This window comes from Myotis yumanensis, unplaced genomic scaffold, assembly GCF_028538775.1.
Source record: "Myotis yumanensis isolate MYYU_CA2020_CCGP unplaced genomic scaffold, mMyoYum1.0.hap1 SCAF_17, whole genome shotgun sequence".
In the NCBI taxonomy this organism is placed as follows: domain Eukaryota; kingdom Metazoa; phylum Chordata; class Mammalia; order Chiroptera; family Vespertilionidae; genus Myotis; species Myotis yumanensis.
Genome location: NW_027223768.1, coordinates 18,907,391 through 18,927,534, shown reverse-complemented (window position 1 = coordinate 18,927,534; position 20,144 = coordinate 18,907,391). Strand labels below are relative to the sequence as shown.

Genomic DNA, 20,144 nt, shown 5'->3' with positions numbered 1-20,144 from the left:
TGCCCTGCACTGTCATACTGCCTTTTAGTCTACTCATCGGATGAGAACAGGGTTGGTATGTGCCTCAACAGAACGCCACCGTGCACACCGGACCTCCTGCACTCCTTTCCACATCAAAACTTACCTGTCTCTTCCCCCAAAGCATTCTTCTTAGACCAGTGATAAGTAACCTGAGAGCTAACTCTGCATTAGAGTTTTAGTAAATATTAATGGTTGCTCAATTCAAATTAGATTTGCAGACATCTTTTAAATATGGAGTTTGCTGTTCTGTGAACTCAAGATTACTAGATTCATTTCAATTCAGCAAGTAAAACAGTGCAGTACACAAAAGCAAAACTTCTTTTAATGGCATATAGTTAAAGGCTGCCCTATTATAATCTAAAAATTAGAATGTAAAATCTGACAAAGAATGTTTATGTCTCTTCAGATTAAAAAAAAACATTACTGGGAACTATAGGCATAAAAATTTTAATTTTTAGGACATTTTAAAGGTATATGAGAATAAGGGACAGAAAACTTATCAGTGCTACCAAGAATATGATATATTTTTCTTCATTACCTTCTTGCCTGTTCTGAACCCAAAGAAACTCAATAAATATTTTTTGTTTAATTAAATCACATAAACATCCCCACACCTGTAACAATTTTAACAAGTGAAATCCCTATTAATTCTTACTCTAATGCCACATCATTTTTGTCAAATAAGCAATATACCTAAATTAGCATCTCACTTGGATACCTAAAACTACAATTTTCACATATACTAGAAACCATATAACCACATTCAGCAAAGTCTAACTGGCAGCTATCTTCTTCCCAAAATAACCAAACACATTCAAAAGATAAAGTCGTAGTGCACATGGTCCAAATTCTTTCTGTGCCAAATGTGGTTAGTCTGCTTCTTGCTTTTATATTACGTGTTTGCACGTATTAATTTTCAAGTGGCTCTTAAACTGAAATAGAAAACTGAAAAAAAATGAATGTAAATCCAGATTTGGTAAGCAGGAAGGACTATGAGGCATGAAAATTAGAATGACTATAATAGACTCATTACAAAGGTGGAAATAAAAAATATTCTTAATTTACAATAAGAAAATAGCAGGCAAGAGCCACACTAATATGTAGGTGGGTATGCAAGAATGTCCCTGGCCCTAAAAAGGGCACAAAGGGGTCTTATTAATTCATATTACTTTAGTGGACACCTGCTTTTATTAGTCCAGCAATCATCTGCAAAACTACTTTTCTGAGAATAAGGCTTCCCTCTATTCAAACTACATGGCTTTTATAGAAACCTCAATACTGTGGCCAAACAGATTCAAAGGTAAACACTGAATCCAAACTAGACCAATGAACGTATTTCCTAAGATTTCTGGACTGATGACCAAAGAGTTCATCATGACAGTGTCCCTCTTACAGCAGAAACTTTTAAGATGTAAACTGGGAATTGTTGGTGGCCATGTTTTCACCCGTCTGAAGACCTATGCCAGTATGTAGGGAGAGAGTGAGAATCATTCCTATACACAGACAAGCAAGAGAGTCTTACTTGAGTCCATCATTTTGAGTCACTCCTGAAGCCTAGCTCCATCTGTTCCCATCCTCAGTCTTGGTAAATCCACTGTTGCCTTAATTCTATAAAATATCCCTTCCAATAAATTCTTTTTGCATAAGCTAGTTTAAATTGAGTTTCTGTCACCTGAAGCTTAATGAGTCCTAATGTAACTATATGCTAGCCAAAAGACATACAAGCTTATATTTTAACAGGCTGCAGATGGCAATATGGTTTCATATAGTAGGTATGAGAACAGAAATCTGGGTAAAGGAAGAGCAGAGAATCTGAAAAGTTGACAATAATTTCCCAGATTAACAGTGTAGTGGATACGATGAATGAAAGAAAAAATAGAGAAATGAATTAATTGAAATAATCACAGGAACAAACACAGGATAACACAAGTGGTAATTACAGTCAAAGGATGGTTTAAAAGACAATAGGAAAATATTTTATAACCAAAATAGGAAGCCAGCAAAGGACAAAAAGGAATTTAAAATGGTAGGCACATTATGATTATTGCTGCATAATATTCCTATCATAAAAACAGAATGTAATACAGGAAAAAAAATATTTTATTTAAAAATCTGTATTAGGATGATGACATTCATAAGTTAACTGTGATAGATCAGGTTATTTTTACCAATTTTTTACTCCCTCTCTATTACAGAATTGTACATTTGTGCCTCTGGCCATAGGACTTTATAATGCCTCCCAAGAGAGTAAGTGAGGCAAAATATTTCCCTGCCCAAATCATTTTGGGCTGAGCCACAGAATATCAATAAACAAAACCTGAGCAGACAGTTTAAATTTGCTTGAGTTATTTGGCTTGGTCTCTTCAGAAGACCAAGAAAAGAATATGGACCCAAAATGCAACATGTGAATAAGACCTGAATTTAATCCACAGCCGGAAGTATAGTCTCCCTCACAGATCCCCAGAACCAGAAGTTAAAAAACAAAATGTTTATTGTTGAAGCCATCAAACATTTCAGTATTGTCACACAGCACTACCAAAGCAACAGCTAATTAAGTGATCTACTATTTTTAAATTTCTTCAGCATTGTTATACTATCTTGAGATTAAACTCAGGAAAAGCTAACAGCAACTAACAAATCAATCTCTCAAGGAGATACTGCTATGACTCTTCAACTATTACCTAAAAAAAACTCCAGTGGCTTCTATAATTATTATTGACATTCCACTGAATTAAAATTTAATAGTCTACCCTTCTAATACTAATATTTAACTCTAGATATATTCAGTTATGTAAAACTTTAACCCATGTCTCATACTGTAGTTTAGAAAAACCTACTCAGCAATAACTTCTAGGCAATAAAATAAGTTTAAAATATTGTAAAATATATATACTCAAAAATTTTAATGAGGATTAACTTTAATTCTATATTTTTCTCTTGGTTTTTCTGCTATAATTACATATGCAATCAATTCAAAGGTAAAGTTGATGCAATTCAGTTTCATAAACTTGGCTTAAGACTAATAATCATCTTTGTGCCCAATGAGTACAGGTATATGGGCAAGGGGGAAAAAATCCATCATATGACAGAATACAGTACAGAGTCCTCTTCTTTCCTCCCTCCCTTCCTCTCTCCCTCCCACACTCTCTAAAAGTTAATGAAAAAATATACTTTTTTGTGAGGATTAACAAAAAATAATAATAATAATGGAAGGATGTAGTATTTAATAAAGATGATAAGACAACCAACTAATTATTAGGGAAAAATTAAATTTGATCCCTACCTGAAACCAAAAAGAAAAAGACTGATAAACTTAGCATATCAAGTAATGTGGGCAAAATCTAAAGGCAAGAGTTTGAAATGATATTATCCTAAATATATAACAAGCTGTTAGAAATTTTTAAAAAAAGAAAAAAAGATAAATACATCAATAGAAAATGAAATAGAGAACACAAAAAGACAAAAGACCAATAAACGTATTATTAAATTTTTTTTAGCATCTATTCTATCTCTTCCCCAACTGTGTAGCAGCCCCAGTCCCTAGCCTATTGGGGGGGGGGGGGGGTGATGGGGGGGGGGGGAATGCTGCAGGTTGAGTCTCTAAATGAATTCTACGCCGATTAACTTAATACCTTTTACTTTAACACTTTGTTTCAAGCGGGGCACTAAGTCTTAAGGCAATTAACATGGCATTTTCCTGACAATAGTTCAAGGAAGAATATAAGAACTAAACTGTCTCTTCAGATTAAACCCACAAGAGAATGTATTGGAGAAGAGAGAGAGTCTCTCCTCCCTCTGGACAGCATGGCATATAGATATGAGGCCTATAAAAGATCTCAGGTGTCAGGGAAAAGGTAAAGAATGATGCTAAAAAAAAGAAAGTGAAAACGTTTTTATTTCACTAGAAGTTAAAGAACCTAAAGAGACATGCTTTGCAGTTAATGAGATAATTACATTTTAGTTTCAGTTGAAAATAACAGTAAACTGGAAAAAAACATTTAAAATATTTCTCAGCCTGGCTGATGTGCGTCAGTGGTTGAACACAGACCTATGAACCAGAGGTCACGGTTTGAACCCCAGTAGGGGGCATGCAGGAGGCAGCAGATTAATGATTCTCTCTCATCATTGATGTTTCTATCTCTAACTCCCTCTCCCTTCCTCTCTGAAATCAATAAAAAAAATTTTTTTTTCAGAGAACCAGCTACTAACACATATATTAGGCTGGACAAATAGATAAAGCTAAATTCTATATCTATTGTTGATCTGTATCTACTTGTGTATAGAAAGTTACATAAACACATATTTTCATTGTCCAGGGGAACTAAATGTGTTGAAAAATTATAATGCTTGTACCAATCTGACCAAAATTGTTCAGATGGAAAGAAAGGTAAAGCTCCTCTATGAATGAAGATGATGATTTAAGAGACCTACAGCAGCAGTTCATAAAATGCTTGCATGACAGTTTTGTGAGCTTCTAAAGAAAATGATCATCCTTAGCTGGTCTATAAAACACAATTTTATACATAACTAATAATAAAACATAACTAATCATGCAAGAGGAAGGAGTGAATAATTAAGTTAACAGACATTTGCTCCACTGTCCAAGAACAACATTCATCCAGCCTAATGGCAGTCGTACAAAATGATACTGTTTCCTATCTCTCTTATTCTGAAACAGAATTAAAATGAGACAGATGGCCCTGACCAGTTTGGCTCAGTGGATAGAGCATTGGTCTGCGGACTCAAGGGTCCCAGGTTCAATTCCGGTCAAGGGCATGTACCTTGGTTGCGGGCACATCCCCAGTGGGGAATGTGCAGGAGGCAGCTGATCGGTGTTTCTCTCTCATCGATGTTTCTAACTCTCTATCCCTCTCCCTTCCTCTCTGTAAAAAAGCAATAAAATATATTTTTTTTTAAAAATGAGACAGATATTTGAGGACTTCTTCAACAGTTTTCTCTCAAGAGGAGACCCAGCTACTAGAATTTACTAAGCACCAGTGACTAATATGGAAAAAGAAAAAGAAACAAATGATCAACCCCTCTAACTGAAACTATAGCAGAACTACAAACAACTATCAAAAACTCAGAGATAAGCCCTAGTATGTCAGATTTTCCTTAAAGTAGAAAAGAAAATCAGGGGTAAGTTCATCAAAATCTGAAAAAAGATGTCTTTCCTTAAAATTAGATAGAGGTGCACAACGTCAGGAATATACCATTAGATAGATAATGGTGCACAATCTCATGAATATGCTAAAAACCACCCAACTGTACACTTTAAAATGGTGAATTTTATGATATGTAAACAGTATCTCAACAACAACAAAAAGTGTAACTAAAATCTATATGTAAAACCTCCCAAAAAGACTAGGAAAATATATGTAAAATAACTATTACAAAAATATGTGTAAAAAACTATCAGAAGTTTTGTGTTTAGCAAGAATTGGCTATTAAGCTGTACTTTCTGTATATTCCAAGATCTCTTTACTCAAGGGAAATAAATTGGGGGGGGGGGCACAAGTACATATTTTGTCTCCCTAATAAGCCATGAAATTTGAATATCTGAATGGACATGCAAACTCTTTGCTAACATTCCTCATAAACAAACTCTACTCTGAAGGACCTGTCAGAACCTGCTAAAGTTTCAGTTCAGAGTGGCCTGCTCTAATTTCATTTCTGTTTTTTTCATGTTAGTCAAGGCTGCTCAGTCAATTCTAATAGCTGGATCCTTTCTTGTGAAAAAAACTGCTCCTACCTTTGCAGACCTAAGCTGGGAGCTTAGCTGCCTGATCCCACTGACAGCCATGTTCATACAATAGAGAGTCACCTGCCACTTTCAGTTAGGAGTTCTGTGTTATCTAAGCAATACAAGTTCTAAGCTGTCTACCTAAATAGGCAGATGACTGTCACCTCTCTAGAAAGCCTCTACATCCTAGAAACAACCCTAGAGGAACAGGATTTCTCTTTTCCAGGATTCATAAGGCAGAAGGCATCTAGGGGAAGTCAGAATAACGAACGGCCCTTTATCCCAAGCTACACTGATGTTGCTTTTACCTTTGTTCTACAACAATAAACAAGAGAACACAAACAAAGTATACTCTAATTTATATTTCACCTAAGATTTTATAAATAAGTAAATATTTAGCTGTTATTATAAAGTTTTATTTTTATAGAAAAGGCATAATTGACTTGATTGTAACTAAGTACTCAATTCAAATAGAGGAATCAGTGTCAGGAAAAAAATCTAGCCAGCTAGCTCACATTGCCAACCCAAGAAAATACTACTGACCTGAATTACAGGCACCATGCCCATAATAATTACCATTTACTAAGTATCTATGTATTTATAATGCTTCCATAAACTCTACAAGGTAGCTATTATCCTCATTTTATATATATGAAAACAGGAAAAGAGTAGTTGTTAAGTAATCTGCCCAAGGTCACAGCATGTAGCTAAAGCAAAACTCAAAACCAATTCAACCTGACTCTGAAGATCCTGCTTTTTCCACTGATAGATGCCTCCTAAAAGAAAAATTTTACAATAATAATCTCTAACATTTATCAAGTACTTATTTTGTACTATGCACTTTATATTCCATCTCATTTAATCCTCACAATATAAGGTAGAGCTGATATTAATCCACCTTTATAAACAAAGAAACAATAGGATGCTAAATAACTTACCCCAGGTCACAAGACTAGTATAGCAGTCTGACAAGAGAGGCCATAGTCTCAACCACTGCACACACACACACACACACACACACACACAATTGACAACATTTATGTAGCAGGCACAGTACTACATACTTTTCTTCTGTTTCTAATGTAATCCCTCCAAGAACTACTAAACAAACTCTAGAATTTTAAAAGTTCAGCTGCTATTATATCTCAACCAAAACAGATTTTTAGTTTGCCATTTCAATGACATTTTAGGATGATGAGTTTAAGAGAAAAAGTAACCTATATCCGGAAGACAAAGTTAGAGTCCTCAATACCTTAAAAATAGAAATTCACTATGCTGCCACAATTTTACCAACTGTATAATTTTCCTTCACCCTTACGTTCAAACATATCCTAATTTGCATGCTTAACTCTACTTTTCCTTTAGTGAACATATAGTCAGAAGCTGGTAGTTACTAGAATTTACCACTTTACTGTTTGTTAATTGCTCTGTCATGAGTTTTATAGTATCTGTTAATTAATTTAATTGTTAGTTGGAATTAAAAAGGAAGTAACTCACCCAAGAACCACACAACCAGTAACTGATGGAAATGAGATGCAAATCCAGGTCTACTCCAAGTACCATTCTTAAATTATGCCACACCTTAAAATCTAGGGACTTTATTATGAGAGATGTATCTAGATTAAGGAGAGGTGGGGCAGAAGCTCTTATATTGAACAATAGGAATAACCTTGCAAATCAGAAACTAGTACTACCCCATCTTTGAATTTCTTGAGAAACACTTAGTCAACTGGTTAACAACAACAAAAGTACAAGAACATCGAACACTAGATGAAAAATAAAAATTTCTAGCCCTATCTGGTTTGGCTCAGTGGATAGAGGGTCGGCCTGTGGACCAAAGGGTTCCTGACGGTTCCATTCGGTCAAGGGCATGTACCTTCGTTGCAGGCTCCTCCCCGGCCCGGGTTGGGGCGCATGCAGGAGGCAACCAATCTATATGTTTCTCTCACAGCAATGTTTCTCTCTGTCTTTCCCTCTCTCTTCCACTCGCTAAAAAAAAAAAAAAAAAAAAAAAAAAAAAAAAAAAAAAAAATCAATGGAAAAATATCTTCAGGTGAGGCTTAACAAAAAAACAAACAAAAAACTAAAAATTTCTATAGACGGCTAAGTCATGTCTTTCTAATTTAAGAAAATGAAGCAACTATACTTGCCATAATTTCTGAAGATGACCCCAATAATATAAGAAAAATAATTAAATACTTGCCCAAAAGGTGCCAATAAATATTTGTTAATGTGCATGCCATGGATTTAGTAAATCAAACGTTTACTGGAAGTCTACTATATACTTAACACTAAAAACTGGAATTTAGAGATGAATAAAACCAGTGGGCTCATTAAGTTCTAATTCCTTTAATAGTGCAAAGGGTCCCTGCAGCTTCTCAAATTGCCACATACACCTTGTAGATTATTTGATCTCTAAAATTGAAGGAAAACAAAACTTCCAGCACTTTCAAACAACCTTCCTCCACTCTCTAAAATTATTGTTTAGACTCTCAGAGCAAATCATTTATCCTAGCCAGTTACTAAACTTTAATACAAAATGAAAATGAAGATATTTCAAAACTTAAGATAAGAATTAAAGAGCCCCAGTCAGGTAGCTCAGTTGGTTAGAGCATTGTCCCAACACACCAAGTAGGACCACTCATTATTTTGAGAAATTTATTTTTTAATTTATCCTGTTATAAGTATCCAAATCTTAATGATGTACCTTAAGATCTCCCTTAATGTATCTGAATAAATCAATGTACAACACAAGGCCAGTGAAAAATTCTTACTAAACAATTATGTGCAAGGCATCCATATAAAGTTTAAGGCAGTTTAATGCTTTTCGTGTGTTTTGCTACACACTGATATAAGTAACACCTTTTTTCTTTTCAAAATATCATCACATTGGTTCAAACAAATTAAAGCTCTGATTTCAAATGACACTTAAGACACTTAGTGTCCACTAATTATATGCTCCCTTCCCTCAAAATATGGAGAATATGATTGAGGTTTCATTCTGACAAGAAAATGAAAACTTACACATGGTGTGTGTAATGTTCATATGGTCAAGTCTGCAATATGAGGGCACATCAGCATAAAGCAAGTGTAACCTTCTGCTTTCATGAAATGAGTAAATCAAAGAAGCAATATTAATTTGAAGCCATACATGTTTTCAATTAACAGTACAATTTAGGAATATAAGAAGTATATTTACTATGCTTTTAATGTAGCAGTTGTAATTTTTGAAGATTTAAACATTCAAGGCCTGGTATAAGAATAAATTACTACAGGCCCAGCCACGGTGGCTCAGTAGTTGAGTATCTATCTATGAACCAGGAAGTCACAGTTTGATTCCCAGTCGGAGCACATGCCCAGGTTTCTGGCTCGATCCCCTGTGGGGGGTGTGCAGGAGGCAGCCGATTAATGATTCTCTTTCATCATTGATGTTTCTATATCTCTCTCTCCTTCTCCCTTCCTCTCTGAAATCAATAAAAATATATTTTTTAAAAAAGAATAAGTTACTACAATTCACAAATAGCAGTAACAAAACAGTATTGGGCATTTTTTTGTGTGTGTTCACAACAATCACTTAGCATACTTGTATTCCCACCTAACAAAAGAAGGAATGCATTCAAAAGATTAAATAATTTGTTCTAGTTAATACAGCAAATTAAATATGGGGTCCAGATTTGAAGCAACCAAATCAATCTCACCTTGTAGGGGTCTGTCTGCTAAGACTGCCCATTGGTCAAGTGCCCATCTCAAGCCCAGTGGTGGGAGTGGGGAGAAACCAGGTTAAGTGCTTTAAAACGTGCCTGCCTAGCTCCTGCCCAAAGTTTCCATCTGAAGGGACTGTGGCTTTGGCAGGTGTCATGACTCATTGCACTGAAAAGAAACCCCTATTCTTCTGTTATACTCCATGTGGGGGCTTTCACTTCTTGCCGAGTAGAGTGCAATACTAAAATCCTCACCACATTTTCCAATCCACCTGTACTGGTAATAAAGCTCAATACTTTATTTCATCCTACATGTGGCTCCTGCTTCTGTTCTCAATTAGTTAAAAATCCAGAGAGTTCCAGAAGTGACTTATTTACACCCTCCTGAACCTCCAACTGACATGTGCAGTAAAGTTAGAGAAATAGACAGGATTGAGATGAAGCTGTCATTAATGAAACACTAACATCAAGAGAACCACAAGGGCAATTTCCGGGGTTGGTGGGTTTCTTTGTCCTGTGGAGTTGGGCGGGTGCAGCCGTGGCTAATTTGTAGGGGGTTCCGGTCCCACCTCGCCTGCAGGGGTGAGAGCCAGTACCAGAGTGGCCTTGGGCGTGGAAAGTTTGTCTTCAACGGCTGCGAAGATGCAGCAGCCTGACTTATGGCCTGACTTCTAGTGCAGGCTTATATCTCCCAGGAGGCCCCAAGTCCAGTGCTCCCTGTGGACAACTTCAGACCACATCAAAACATCACCCAACAACCTCCACAGCAACACGCAAGGGTCAGACGCAGTGGGTACCACAGCCTGCTGTAGTAAATCCTGCTCTGTGGAGAGGGCCCCAGCACAGCTGATCATCCACAGTGGTGGTTCCTCGCAGGCAATCCTTAAAGCAGCGGTTCTCAACCTGTGGGTCGAGACCCCTTTGGGGGTTGAACGACCCTTTTTTTTTTTTTTTATTTTAATAATTTTTATTTCTTAAAGTATTACAAAGAGTATTACATATGTCTCCTTTTTTCCCCCCCTTGACACTCCCCCGGCCCCTACCCCCCGCCCCCCCCCACCCCGTGTCTTGTGTCCATTGGTTAATCTTATATGCATGCATATAAGTCCTTCAGTTGGTCTCTTAATCCCCCCCCAACCCTCCCCAGGCTTCCCACTGTAGTTTAACATTCTGTTCAATGTTGCTCTGCTTCTGTATCTACCCCTGTACATCAGTCCATATTGGTCCCCTTTATTTGTCCCAACCTCACTGGAGTAGTCTCAACCTCACCAGGGCCGTCTGAGCCTCACCAGGGCCGTTTCAACCTCACCGGGGCCGTCCCTACCTCACGGGGGCCGTTTCAACCTCACCGGGGTCGTCCCTACCTCACGGGGGCTGTTTCAACCTCACCGGGGTCGTCCCTACCACACCGGGGCCGTTTCAACCTGACCGGGGTTGTCCCTACCACACCGGGGCCGTTTTGACCTGACCGGGGTTGTCCCTACCAGACCGGGGTCGTCCCTACCTCACGGGGGCTGTTTCAACCTCACCGGGGTCTGAACGACCCTTTCACAGGGGTCGCCTAAGACCATCGGAAAACACATATATAATTACATATTGTTTTTGTGATTAATCACTATGCTTTAATTATGTTCAATTTGTAACAATGAAAATACATCCTGCATATCAGATATTTACATTACGATTCATAACAGTAGCAAAATTACAGTTATGAAGTAGCAACGAAAATAATTTTATGGTTGGGGGTCCCCACAACATGAGGAACTGTATTAAAGGGTCGTGGCATTAGGAAGGTTGAGAACCACTGCCTTAAAGCTTATTGGCTTGAAGAGTAAATACCAGCCATTGTTGTGCTAACAGCAATCAAGGTTCAACTACAACAAGAGGGTTTACAGCTCATAGAAGGAGTGGTTGCATAACTGCAGTGCCCAGCTTGGGTGATCAGGGAGGCTGACTCTATAGGACACCTACTACAATAGGCCACTCTACCAAGCCCAGGAAAGTTAGCAGCTCTACCTAGTACATAGAAACAAACACAGGGAAGCAACCAAAACATGGAGACAAAGAAACATGTGACAAATGAAAGAACAGAAGAAATCTCCAGAAATCTCTAAATGAAATGGAAGTAAGCGAACCACTAGAGTTCAAAACGAAGTTTATAAGGATGCTCAAGGAACTTAATAAGAGCTTCAAGGAACTTAGTGAGAATGAGAACATTCTCTCACATCAATGTTCCTCTCTGTGTGTCTCTCCCCCTCCCAACTACTCTGTCTAAAAATCAATGGAAAAATATACTCAGGTGAGGATTAACAAAAAAGAAAAGAAAGGTGAGTGCTAAACCTGGTATATAGGTAGTGTCAGCTCTCTTTATTCACCTCAGTTTTCCACAATTAATAGATCAGCAGAGAATGTTTTGTTTTTTTCTTTTCTGGTTGTAATTAAAATATGTCTACATTTACATAATCAGAATGCAATGAAATGCAACATTCACATGAATTCTTAAGATAAAACAGAGAATTTAAGAAATTTTCAAGCTGCTCTCAGGTATATCCTGAACTTCCAGTGGGTATTCTCACTCTCCTCTGCCTCTGAGGTTCTTTGCAGGTAGTTTACACAAATTTGCAGGTACTTTACACAAATTTGGGAGGGCAAAATGCCAACAGTGGACTTGTCTGGATTAACAAATCTGGAAACCTTCTCCGATCCTTCCAAAAAGAGTCAATCACCCCCTACAGTGTTTCTACAATGTTTTACATTAATTTATATTCTTACTCTAACCTTTAAATAAAACAAAAATATTTTAATTACAAGTAAAACCTAAAAGAAATAAAAATTTTAATTACCCTTCAACATACTTTAGCTCTATAATTCTCAAAGCAAGCTGCAATTATCTCCATCTCAACTGGGATATTCACTTACTGAACAGTCCTTAACCAGTGCACTCTGAAGTTAGATCTAAAAGATTATAAGGCATCTCCAGATCTCCGCACATTCCTCAGATCCTGTCATCAGAAATAGAATGGTAGGGTAGAGAGCACTGAAAGACACCTCCTAGATTCCTTCTATCCTTTGGGTCACATGTCAAGGGAAAGGGTTGCCAGCACAACTCTACCCCAACCCTGAGTGACAGCTAAGTTCACCTTCCACACCACTTTTAGGTTGAACATTTTAAATAAGGTGGACATTCTTGGCACCCAAGTGCCAAAATCAGTAGATAAATGGATAAAAAAGTTGTGGGGCACTTATACAATGGAATACTATGCAGCTGTAAAAAAGAGAGATCTCTTACCCTTTGGGACAGCATGGTTGGACCTGGAAAAAATTATGCTAAGTGAAATAAGCCAATCTGAGAAAGACAAATATAACATGATCTCACTTATTTGTGAAATCCAATGAGCAAAATGAATTGAGCAACAAAATAAGACCTGAAGCATGGAGGCATGGAACAGACTGATATATCTTGATGCGGAGTTTGGGGATGAGAAGAGATAAACCAAAGAACTTATATACTTACAGGCATAGCCCATGGACATGGGCAATAGGATAGTAAAGACATGGGGGGGGGGGATGAAGGGCTGGGAGGATGGGGGAAAGTGGGGGGAAAGGGGTGATATCTATAATACTATCAACAACAAAAAGTATATTTTTTAAAAATTTAATTACCCCTGGTTGCTGCAAATTGAAGGAGTAAATAAAGAGAAGCAGGTATTAGTCTGAGAATCGGACCTACTAGGAAGTTCTAAGGAGAGTACAGGGGTTAACACTGCAGAATCTCAGGAAACCTCTACTACAAGACTCTAGGCAAAAACACTGCCAAAGGCTTCCAATTAAAAAAAAATTAATATGGAACATCGCAGACCAATCTGCTCAGCCTCAACCTACTCTAACTGTTAACAGTAGTTACATCTGGAAAGAAAAGAGGAAGTGGGGGGGAGGTGTTACATGTAAAGGAACTTTCATTTTTACTACATATATGTAGATATATTTGTGTATTTGCTGAATCTTTTACCAAGAGACTATGCTCGTATGGTAAATGATTTTTTTAGTTCAACAAAGACTAAAAAATATAAATACCCATAAAAATAATTTACAATTTTGTGTGGATAAGTTTAGCAAACGTTTTCTACAGGGAATACAGTAAAGAGCAGTGATAATGAGTATATGAAATAATGGAGTAATAAATACTATGCACTAACATTTATTAAGTACTTACTACAAGTCAAGTCCTAGTCTAAGTCCTTTATATGTATCAACTCATTTGACCATCACACATTAACCCCCTTTTACCAAGAAGAAACCTGAGGCACAAAGAGCTTATGTAACTTTCACAAAGTCACACAGCTATTACATAACGGAGACAGGATTCTTACAGTGAATCTGATTATAAAGAAATCATTTTTAATCACTGTCTCTCACATTACCTGTAAGAGGAAGAAAGAGCATGAAAATCATAGGATAATGAGAAAATGAACAACCTGACTTAAAAATGGGCGAAAGACCTGAACAGTTCGCTCACCAAAGAAGACATACAGATAGCAAATAAGTATATGAAAAGATGCTTCACTTCGTATGTCATCAGAGAAACGCAAATTAAAACAACAATGACATAACACTATACAACTACTAAAATGGTCAAAATTCAGAACACTTACAATGCCAAGTTCTGACAAGAATGTGGAGCAGCAAGAATGTAGGTTCATCAAATTGTAACAAATGTACCACTCTGATGCCCCATGTTGACAGTGGGGGAGGCTGTGTGTGTATGGTGGCAGGGGTAGATGGGAACTTGCTGTACTTTCTGCTCAATTTTGTTGTAACATAAAACTGCTCTGAAAAAAATTTATTCAAAAATTTAAAATAAATAAAAATAATAGCATCATGGGGTTTTATAAAAGCAAGAAGATATAAGGAGGTTGTTCATATAATTTAAAAGCCTATTGCCACTTTCTTCCTGAGGTTTGCTGACATTTCAAATGAGTGGATTACCATGGCCATTTCTGGTCAAGCATCTTTATGAATTTGAATTCCTGAGAACACCAGGTTGGGAGTGGAGGTGTTTGCTGCTCCAGGATCAACAGATTCAAATTCATCAACTGAGCACTACTAATCTGATAAACTGTTTTCCACACATCTTTGGTATTCTTGCTGCCTCTACCAAACTAATTCCTATGATAGATTTTTCCTTCACCTGCTTCCACTGTAGCAGGTTTCTATGTAATCCTTCTTTATAAGAATTTCCATTTCAAAAAGATTTTATTCTCTTTCCCTTTGGCACTGCCCAGGCAATAACAATGAAGAAATACCAAACCAAAAGAAAAAAAAGAGGACAAAGAATGTATACCACCAATCATTTCAGCCAAGTTCCAACAAGCTCTGACAAGCAAAGGTTCACTCACATCCCAATGGCCTGAACTTAATTATGTGGCCACTCCAGCTTTCAAGAAAGGCTGGTGAATATAGTCTTTATTATGGACTAGAGGCCCAGTGCGTGAAATTCGTTCACGGGTAGGGTCCCAGGCCTGGCCAGCATCAGGGCCCATCTACCCCCAGCTGCCAGCTGGGGCCTTCCTTCATTCCGCACTGCCCCCAGTGGTCAGCACACATCATAGTGAGCAGTCGAACTCCCAGTCGGTGGAACCCCCGAGGGGACAATTTGCATATTAGCCTTTTATTATATAGGATGACCATGAGGCCAGCTGAAAATGCTATTAATTCAGAAGAAAGGAAAGACAGCTATTGAGGGACAATTACCAAGCCCTGCCACACTCATCCTTATATCCTCACCATAATCAATGACACATAACAACAGTGGCACTCAATCTATTTTACTTCTTAAATCAACTCAATTGAAAAAAAAAAGCCAACATTAACTGAGAGTCTCCTATATCAAGTTCAAAATCCTCTGTTTTGTGTTAAGATTCTTTTTTAAACTACTACCATCCTCCTTATATAATTTTATTAATATTTAAGGGGCACTTAGAATGCTCCATAAAAGCACAGGTCTTGTAACCCAACTGCCTTAGTTTAAATTCCAATTCTACAACTTACTAATTGTGTAATCTCCGGTGGGTAACATGATTTCTCTGTGCCTCAGATTTCAGACATGTAAAATAATGATAATGATAATAATACCAACGTTCTAGAGTTATTTGCAGATTAAATGCATGAATACACATAGTACACTTAGATCAGTAACTGACATATGGAAAGCACTTAATAAATGGCTAGCTACATTCTTCCCCAGCATTACTGGCCAACTAATTGTCCCAGTGTCTTATATTATCCTTGAGACTTTATCAGATCCCAGTTTAAGGTAGTCATCTTTACTTTTGTTCTACCTCTTGAATTCTTAGTAACTGTCCAATCTTTTGATCTTGATAAGTGCAATTTTCCATAACTTGTACTATATGGCTTCAACTGTAAAGCCTTTCTATTTTCTCCTATTTATCTAATGCCTACTAGTCTCACCTCAAATCCCAAAAAATATTCATATTCATTTTTTATCTTATTAATTCCAGTTAAACAGTATGCGCTTGGAGGAGACCTTCAAATGCCTACACTCTCAGCTTCTATCCAGGCCCCAGATGAGTGGTGATTAAAGGTAAAGGGTAATGGCCAGCTGCTCTTCATACACTTTAACTCAAACAACATACTACAGCAGAGTGAATGCAATAGCAGAAATGAGAGTCTGTCTCCTAATAAGGTAGACATTAAGGGGATTTGCCAAATGTATAATGATGTTGTCGTCTCACTAAATTGTTTTGTTTCAGAGATAGTTACTTTTCTTTAAAATGTTATTTAAGTTAACATGCAATGCCTTTATTACTGTTATTTTTAACTAATAAGCATTTTAAATTTTAATTTCTAATAGAGTAAATAGCCCCATATACATATCCAACATCCTACCTTTAGGGTCATGTTGTTCCCTTTACCTAAGTACCCTTCCTTTTGGCTCACACAGATTAAAAGTAGCTGTCACATGTTCTCTCTCTCCCAATTTTTTTTGGGGGGAGGCAACCAAATTTTTGGTGGCCTTGAAAAGAAAAAAGAAAAAAAAAGTAGTTGTCACTTGCCCTAACCAGTTTGGCTCAGTGGATAGTGTCGGCCTGCGAACAGAAGGGTCCCAGGTTCAATTCCAGTCAAAGGCAACCTAACTCTATCCCTCTCCCTTTCTCTTTGTAAAAAATCGATAAAACATATTTTTTAAAAATAAATAAATAAAAGTAGCTGTCACTCAAACATGCACTCACAATTGAGCTGCTTTTAAATTGTTTCTTTTGAAGAAAAAAATAATAAAGCACCCTTCCTCTCTCAGCTGGACACATCTAGATGCTGTAATCCTTCAAAACTCAGCTCAACAGCTACCTCTTTCATCATCTCCTACTACAAATGATTTCTTCCTACTTGAATTGCCAATGCACTTTATCTGAACTTCTCTCAATTAACATCTCTAAATGATTTATCTTCCTTGAGTGCAGACTATTCATCTCCAGCTCAGCTTCTGGTTGTTCAGATTAAGAGAGTGCTTGCAAAGAGAAAAAGTATGCACAAGGAATATACATATGCAGAGGGAATATAGAGGGAAATAAGCACAGGGAAAATACAGGGTGTGGATAAAAGCAGAGGGCCCAGGGGGCGAGTGCGCGGGTGCAGGATATGTTCAGAGGAATGCACTGAAATCCAAAGAGCTTTTATAGAGAAGAGAAAGGGAAGGTCTGAGAGAAAAGATTACACAATTCTGAGAAAGTCAAGATCCAAAATAATATTTAAAGGCATTCCCTGAAATTTTTACTTCTAACAAATGATTGGGAAGTTCCCCTTTAATGTCCTTGAAATACCACAGCAATCATAGCAGCCAACATAGCAGAAATCACAGCACTGTGATCACTATGTGGTGAACACAGTGCTAAGGACTTGGCCTGCTTTTTATCAGCTAATCTTCACAGAAAATCCGTGTCCTCAAATATTTACTGATTTCCTAGAAGAAAGGGGACATTGACCCTGCTCTGAGTCTTATTTTTTAACGTTTTTTTATTATTGACACTCTTACAGATGTCCCCATTCCCCTCCTTCCCGCTTTGAGTCTTAAAGCTGACTTGCATAACCTCTTTAGCAAGACCATATTTGCAAAAGTACAAAGTAATCCAGAAAAAATGAATTTTTAAAAAATCTATTATTCTATCTTTCAGCATAAAATACTGTAGCTCTGGCCACCATGCATATAAAATATTACGTAAGTGGAAAGGAGGGTCCTCCTCCAACTGATAGGATTTGAGGAAAGCTTAAGCCTTTTGGTTCCATGGGATTGTTGGAGAAGGGAGATTCAGGTAGATCTAGGGGGACAAACATGGGAGTTTTGTTTTCAAACCTGCCCAGAAGGATAAACATAGGGGCAGGAGTAGAAATAATTAGCTATTTGGGAAACCTGAGAGCTTTGAGGGCTATTGGCACACTCAGACTTTAACTTTCCTCAAAGGTACAGGGTACCGTGAAGCAACATCAGTAAAGGCAACTAGATGGTGGAGCCAGAAACCAATGTGGATTCCTATGTGCTGGGAGTTGTGAGAAAGGGACCCCAAATTGTCCGTGTGACCAGAAAGAAGTGTTGAGAATACCTGTGGACCAGCTGAAGTTGGACAATTTCAGTGCCAGGGAGATTACTAGTGTGATTCACCAGTGAGCATCCTCACACTTTTACTTTATATCAGTGATGGTGAACCTATGACACACGCGAACTCATTTTTTTGGTTGATTTTTCTTTGTTAAATGGCATTTAAATATATAAAATAAATATCAAAAATATAAGTCTTTGTTTTACTATGGTTGCAAATATCAAAAAATTTCTATATGTGACACGGCACCAGAGTTAAGTTAGGGTTTTTCAAAATGCTGACACACCGAGCTCAAAAGGTTCACCATCACTGCTTTATATACTTGTTTTATAATTTCTGCCAAACAGATTCCTAAAGGGGAACCACTAGTCAAAAGCTATGTCCATCCTACATTCTGAGAGCTACTAACAAACTGTGCACCTGTGTGCAATGCATGCTGCAATGCCACTGATTTATGCAAATATCAGTTCATGGCTCAAATAAAGAAAGAGCTTTCTCATAGTTAAAAATGTCCCACAGCAGATCAGACTGCCTGAGTCCACAGCAGTATGTAAGTGTTTCAGAACAGACTGGACAGTCAGAATGCTGTCGACGGCATTACAACATCAGGTACAGGGTCTAAGGTATGTTGGATGCACTCGGGACCTCCCAAATGTAGCAAGGCCTCCACATAGTGGTTCTACTGGCCTGAGTCCTTCCACATGCAGTTTCCCCAGGCAGCCTAAGAGAGCAGCCTGGGAGCCTTCAGTTGCTCTCTAGAAGCACTCGAGCCCCTCTCTGAGAGTCTCTGCAAAAACTTACTCCTGGGCTCTTCCTGTCCTCTGCCTCCAACACAGGTATGCCCAACGAGTCCCAAGCGGGTACAACTCGGGTACCGCTATAAGCATCCTCTGGTGGTCTCAGGAACAACACCAGGTTTTCCCAGTATGCAAACACATCTTCTTTTGCATCTGAAGGGGAGCATAATTGTAGGTAAAAAGAGCGGCCAGTGGCAAGCTTCAAGTGGAGCTGTTTTTTCTCATGACTGTAAACAGACAACTTTACAAACTTCAAAGGAAGAAGCCTGGTCAGTTCCAAGGTCTTCGCTGACTTAAGTCCCCTTCCTTGGGTGTGTTGATCATGTCTGGCATAGACTGCACAGCTGACAGCTGGTCGTGCCAGCAGCATGACGTCAGGTATTGTGAGGCTGGGGCTGGTATATGCAATGCCCACAGTAACCACTTGCATACTGTTGTGCACATCAATCACTTCTCCTCTTTTGCTGATCTGGATGAAGTCACTCTCAAACATAGGAATGCGCTTGAACATGGTAAATGCGCCCTTGCACAGCTGCCGCTGCAGCTTCCCCGTGGAGCCATGGAACATGTGCAGCACATGGCTGCTCTGGGCACTGCCCTGCCAGAGCGTTGTGTTGCTACCCATGTCGGTCCTTCATTGAGACTGCTGCATGTCCTCTCCCCAACCTCTTCCTGAGTCTGAACCACAGCCCCCCCAACCCCAACCCTCCACCCCACGGGCCACCTTTAAGCTTTTGCTATTGATTATGACCTGCAGCCAGCTGTCACACACAGCACTGTGTCCTCATCCCCACAGCTGCCCCCGCAGGAAGGGACAGCGTCTTCCTGCAAACAGCCACCCGACAAGGGCAAGGAAAGTACCAAATTCTTATGTGTTTTGCTAGCGTAACACAGGTATGCTTCTTCAAGAACACTTGTTTTCATGCAGCTACCAGAGGCAATGATATGTGATTAGCAGTCCCTGTCTTGCTTTAATCTGTAAAGGTGATACTAAGAGGTGACAAATACTTAAGGCTTTATAAGAACTGAATGTATTTTTGAGCTTTTGCTTAATGTTTTCTTTTATAGTTATCAGTGAATTTCTATGAAACATTAACTTCAGTCTCCAAGTTTGAATTTAAGAATGTACATAAAGGTTTAACAGGGAAAGTGTTCCTAAGAATCTCCTATCCTTCTCAAATCTGCATTTGGTTGTAACTGTCTATAAACTGCTTTCTCAAAAATTCAATTATTGAGCTGCTTCATTTTTTTCTGGAAAGACTTGAGTTTG

At 38.2% G+C, this 20,144-nt stretch overlaps 2 protein-coding genes across 3 annotated transcripts in view; both read right to left on the bottom strand.

Annotated features, from left to right (window-relative positions):
- RABGAP1L (RAB GTPase activating protein 1 like) overlaps nt 1-20,144 on the bottom strand; it is a 425,164-nt gene that overhangs the window by 384,246 nt on the left and 20,774 nt on the right. The window lies entirely within an intron of this gene.
- On the bottom strand, nt 18,822-19,499 carry LOC138996151 (Golgi-associated RAB2 interactor protein 6-like). Its single transcript, XM_070397107.1, has one exon. It carries the CDS (start codon nt 19,497-19,499, stop codon nt 18,822-18,824), a length of 678 nt encoding a protein of 225 aa, XP_070253208.1.

Coding starts and splice junctions, on each gene's coding strand:
- LOC138996151 (XM_070397107.1), bottom strand. CDS start 19,499: ATGGGTAGCAACACAACGCTCTGGCAGGGCAGTGCCCAGAGCAGCCAT.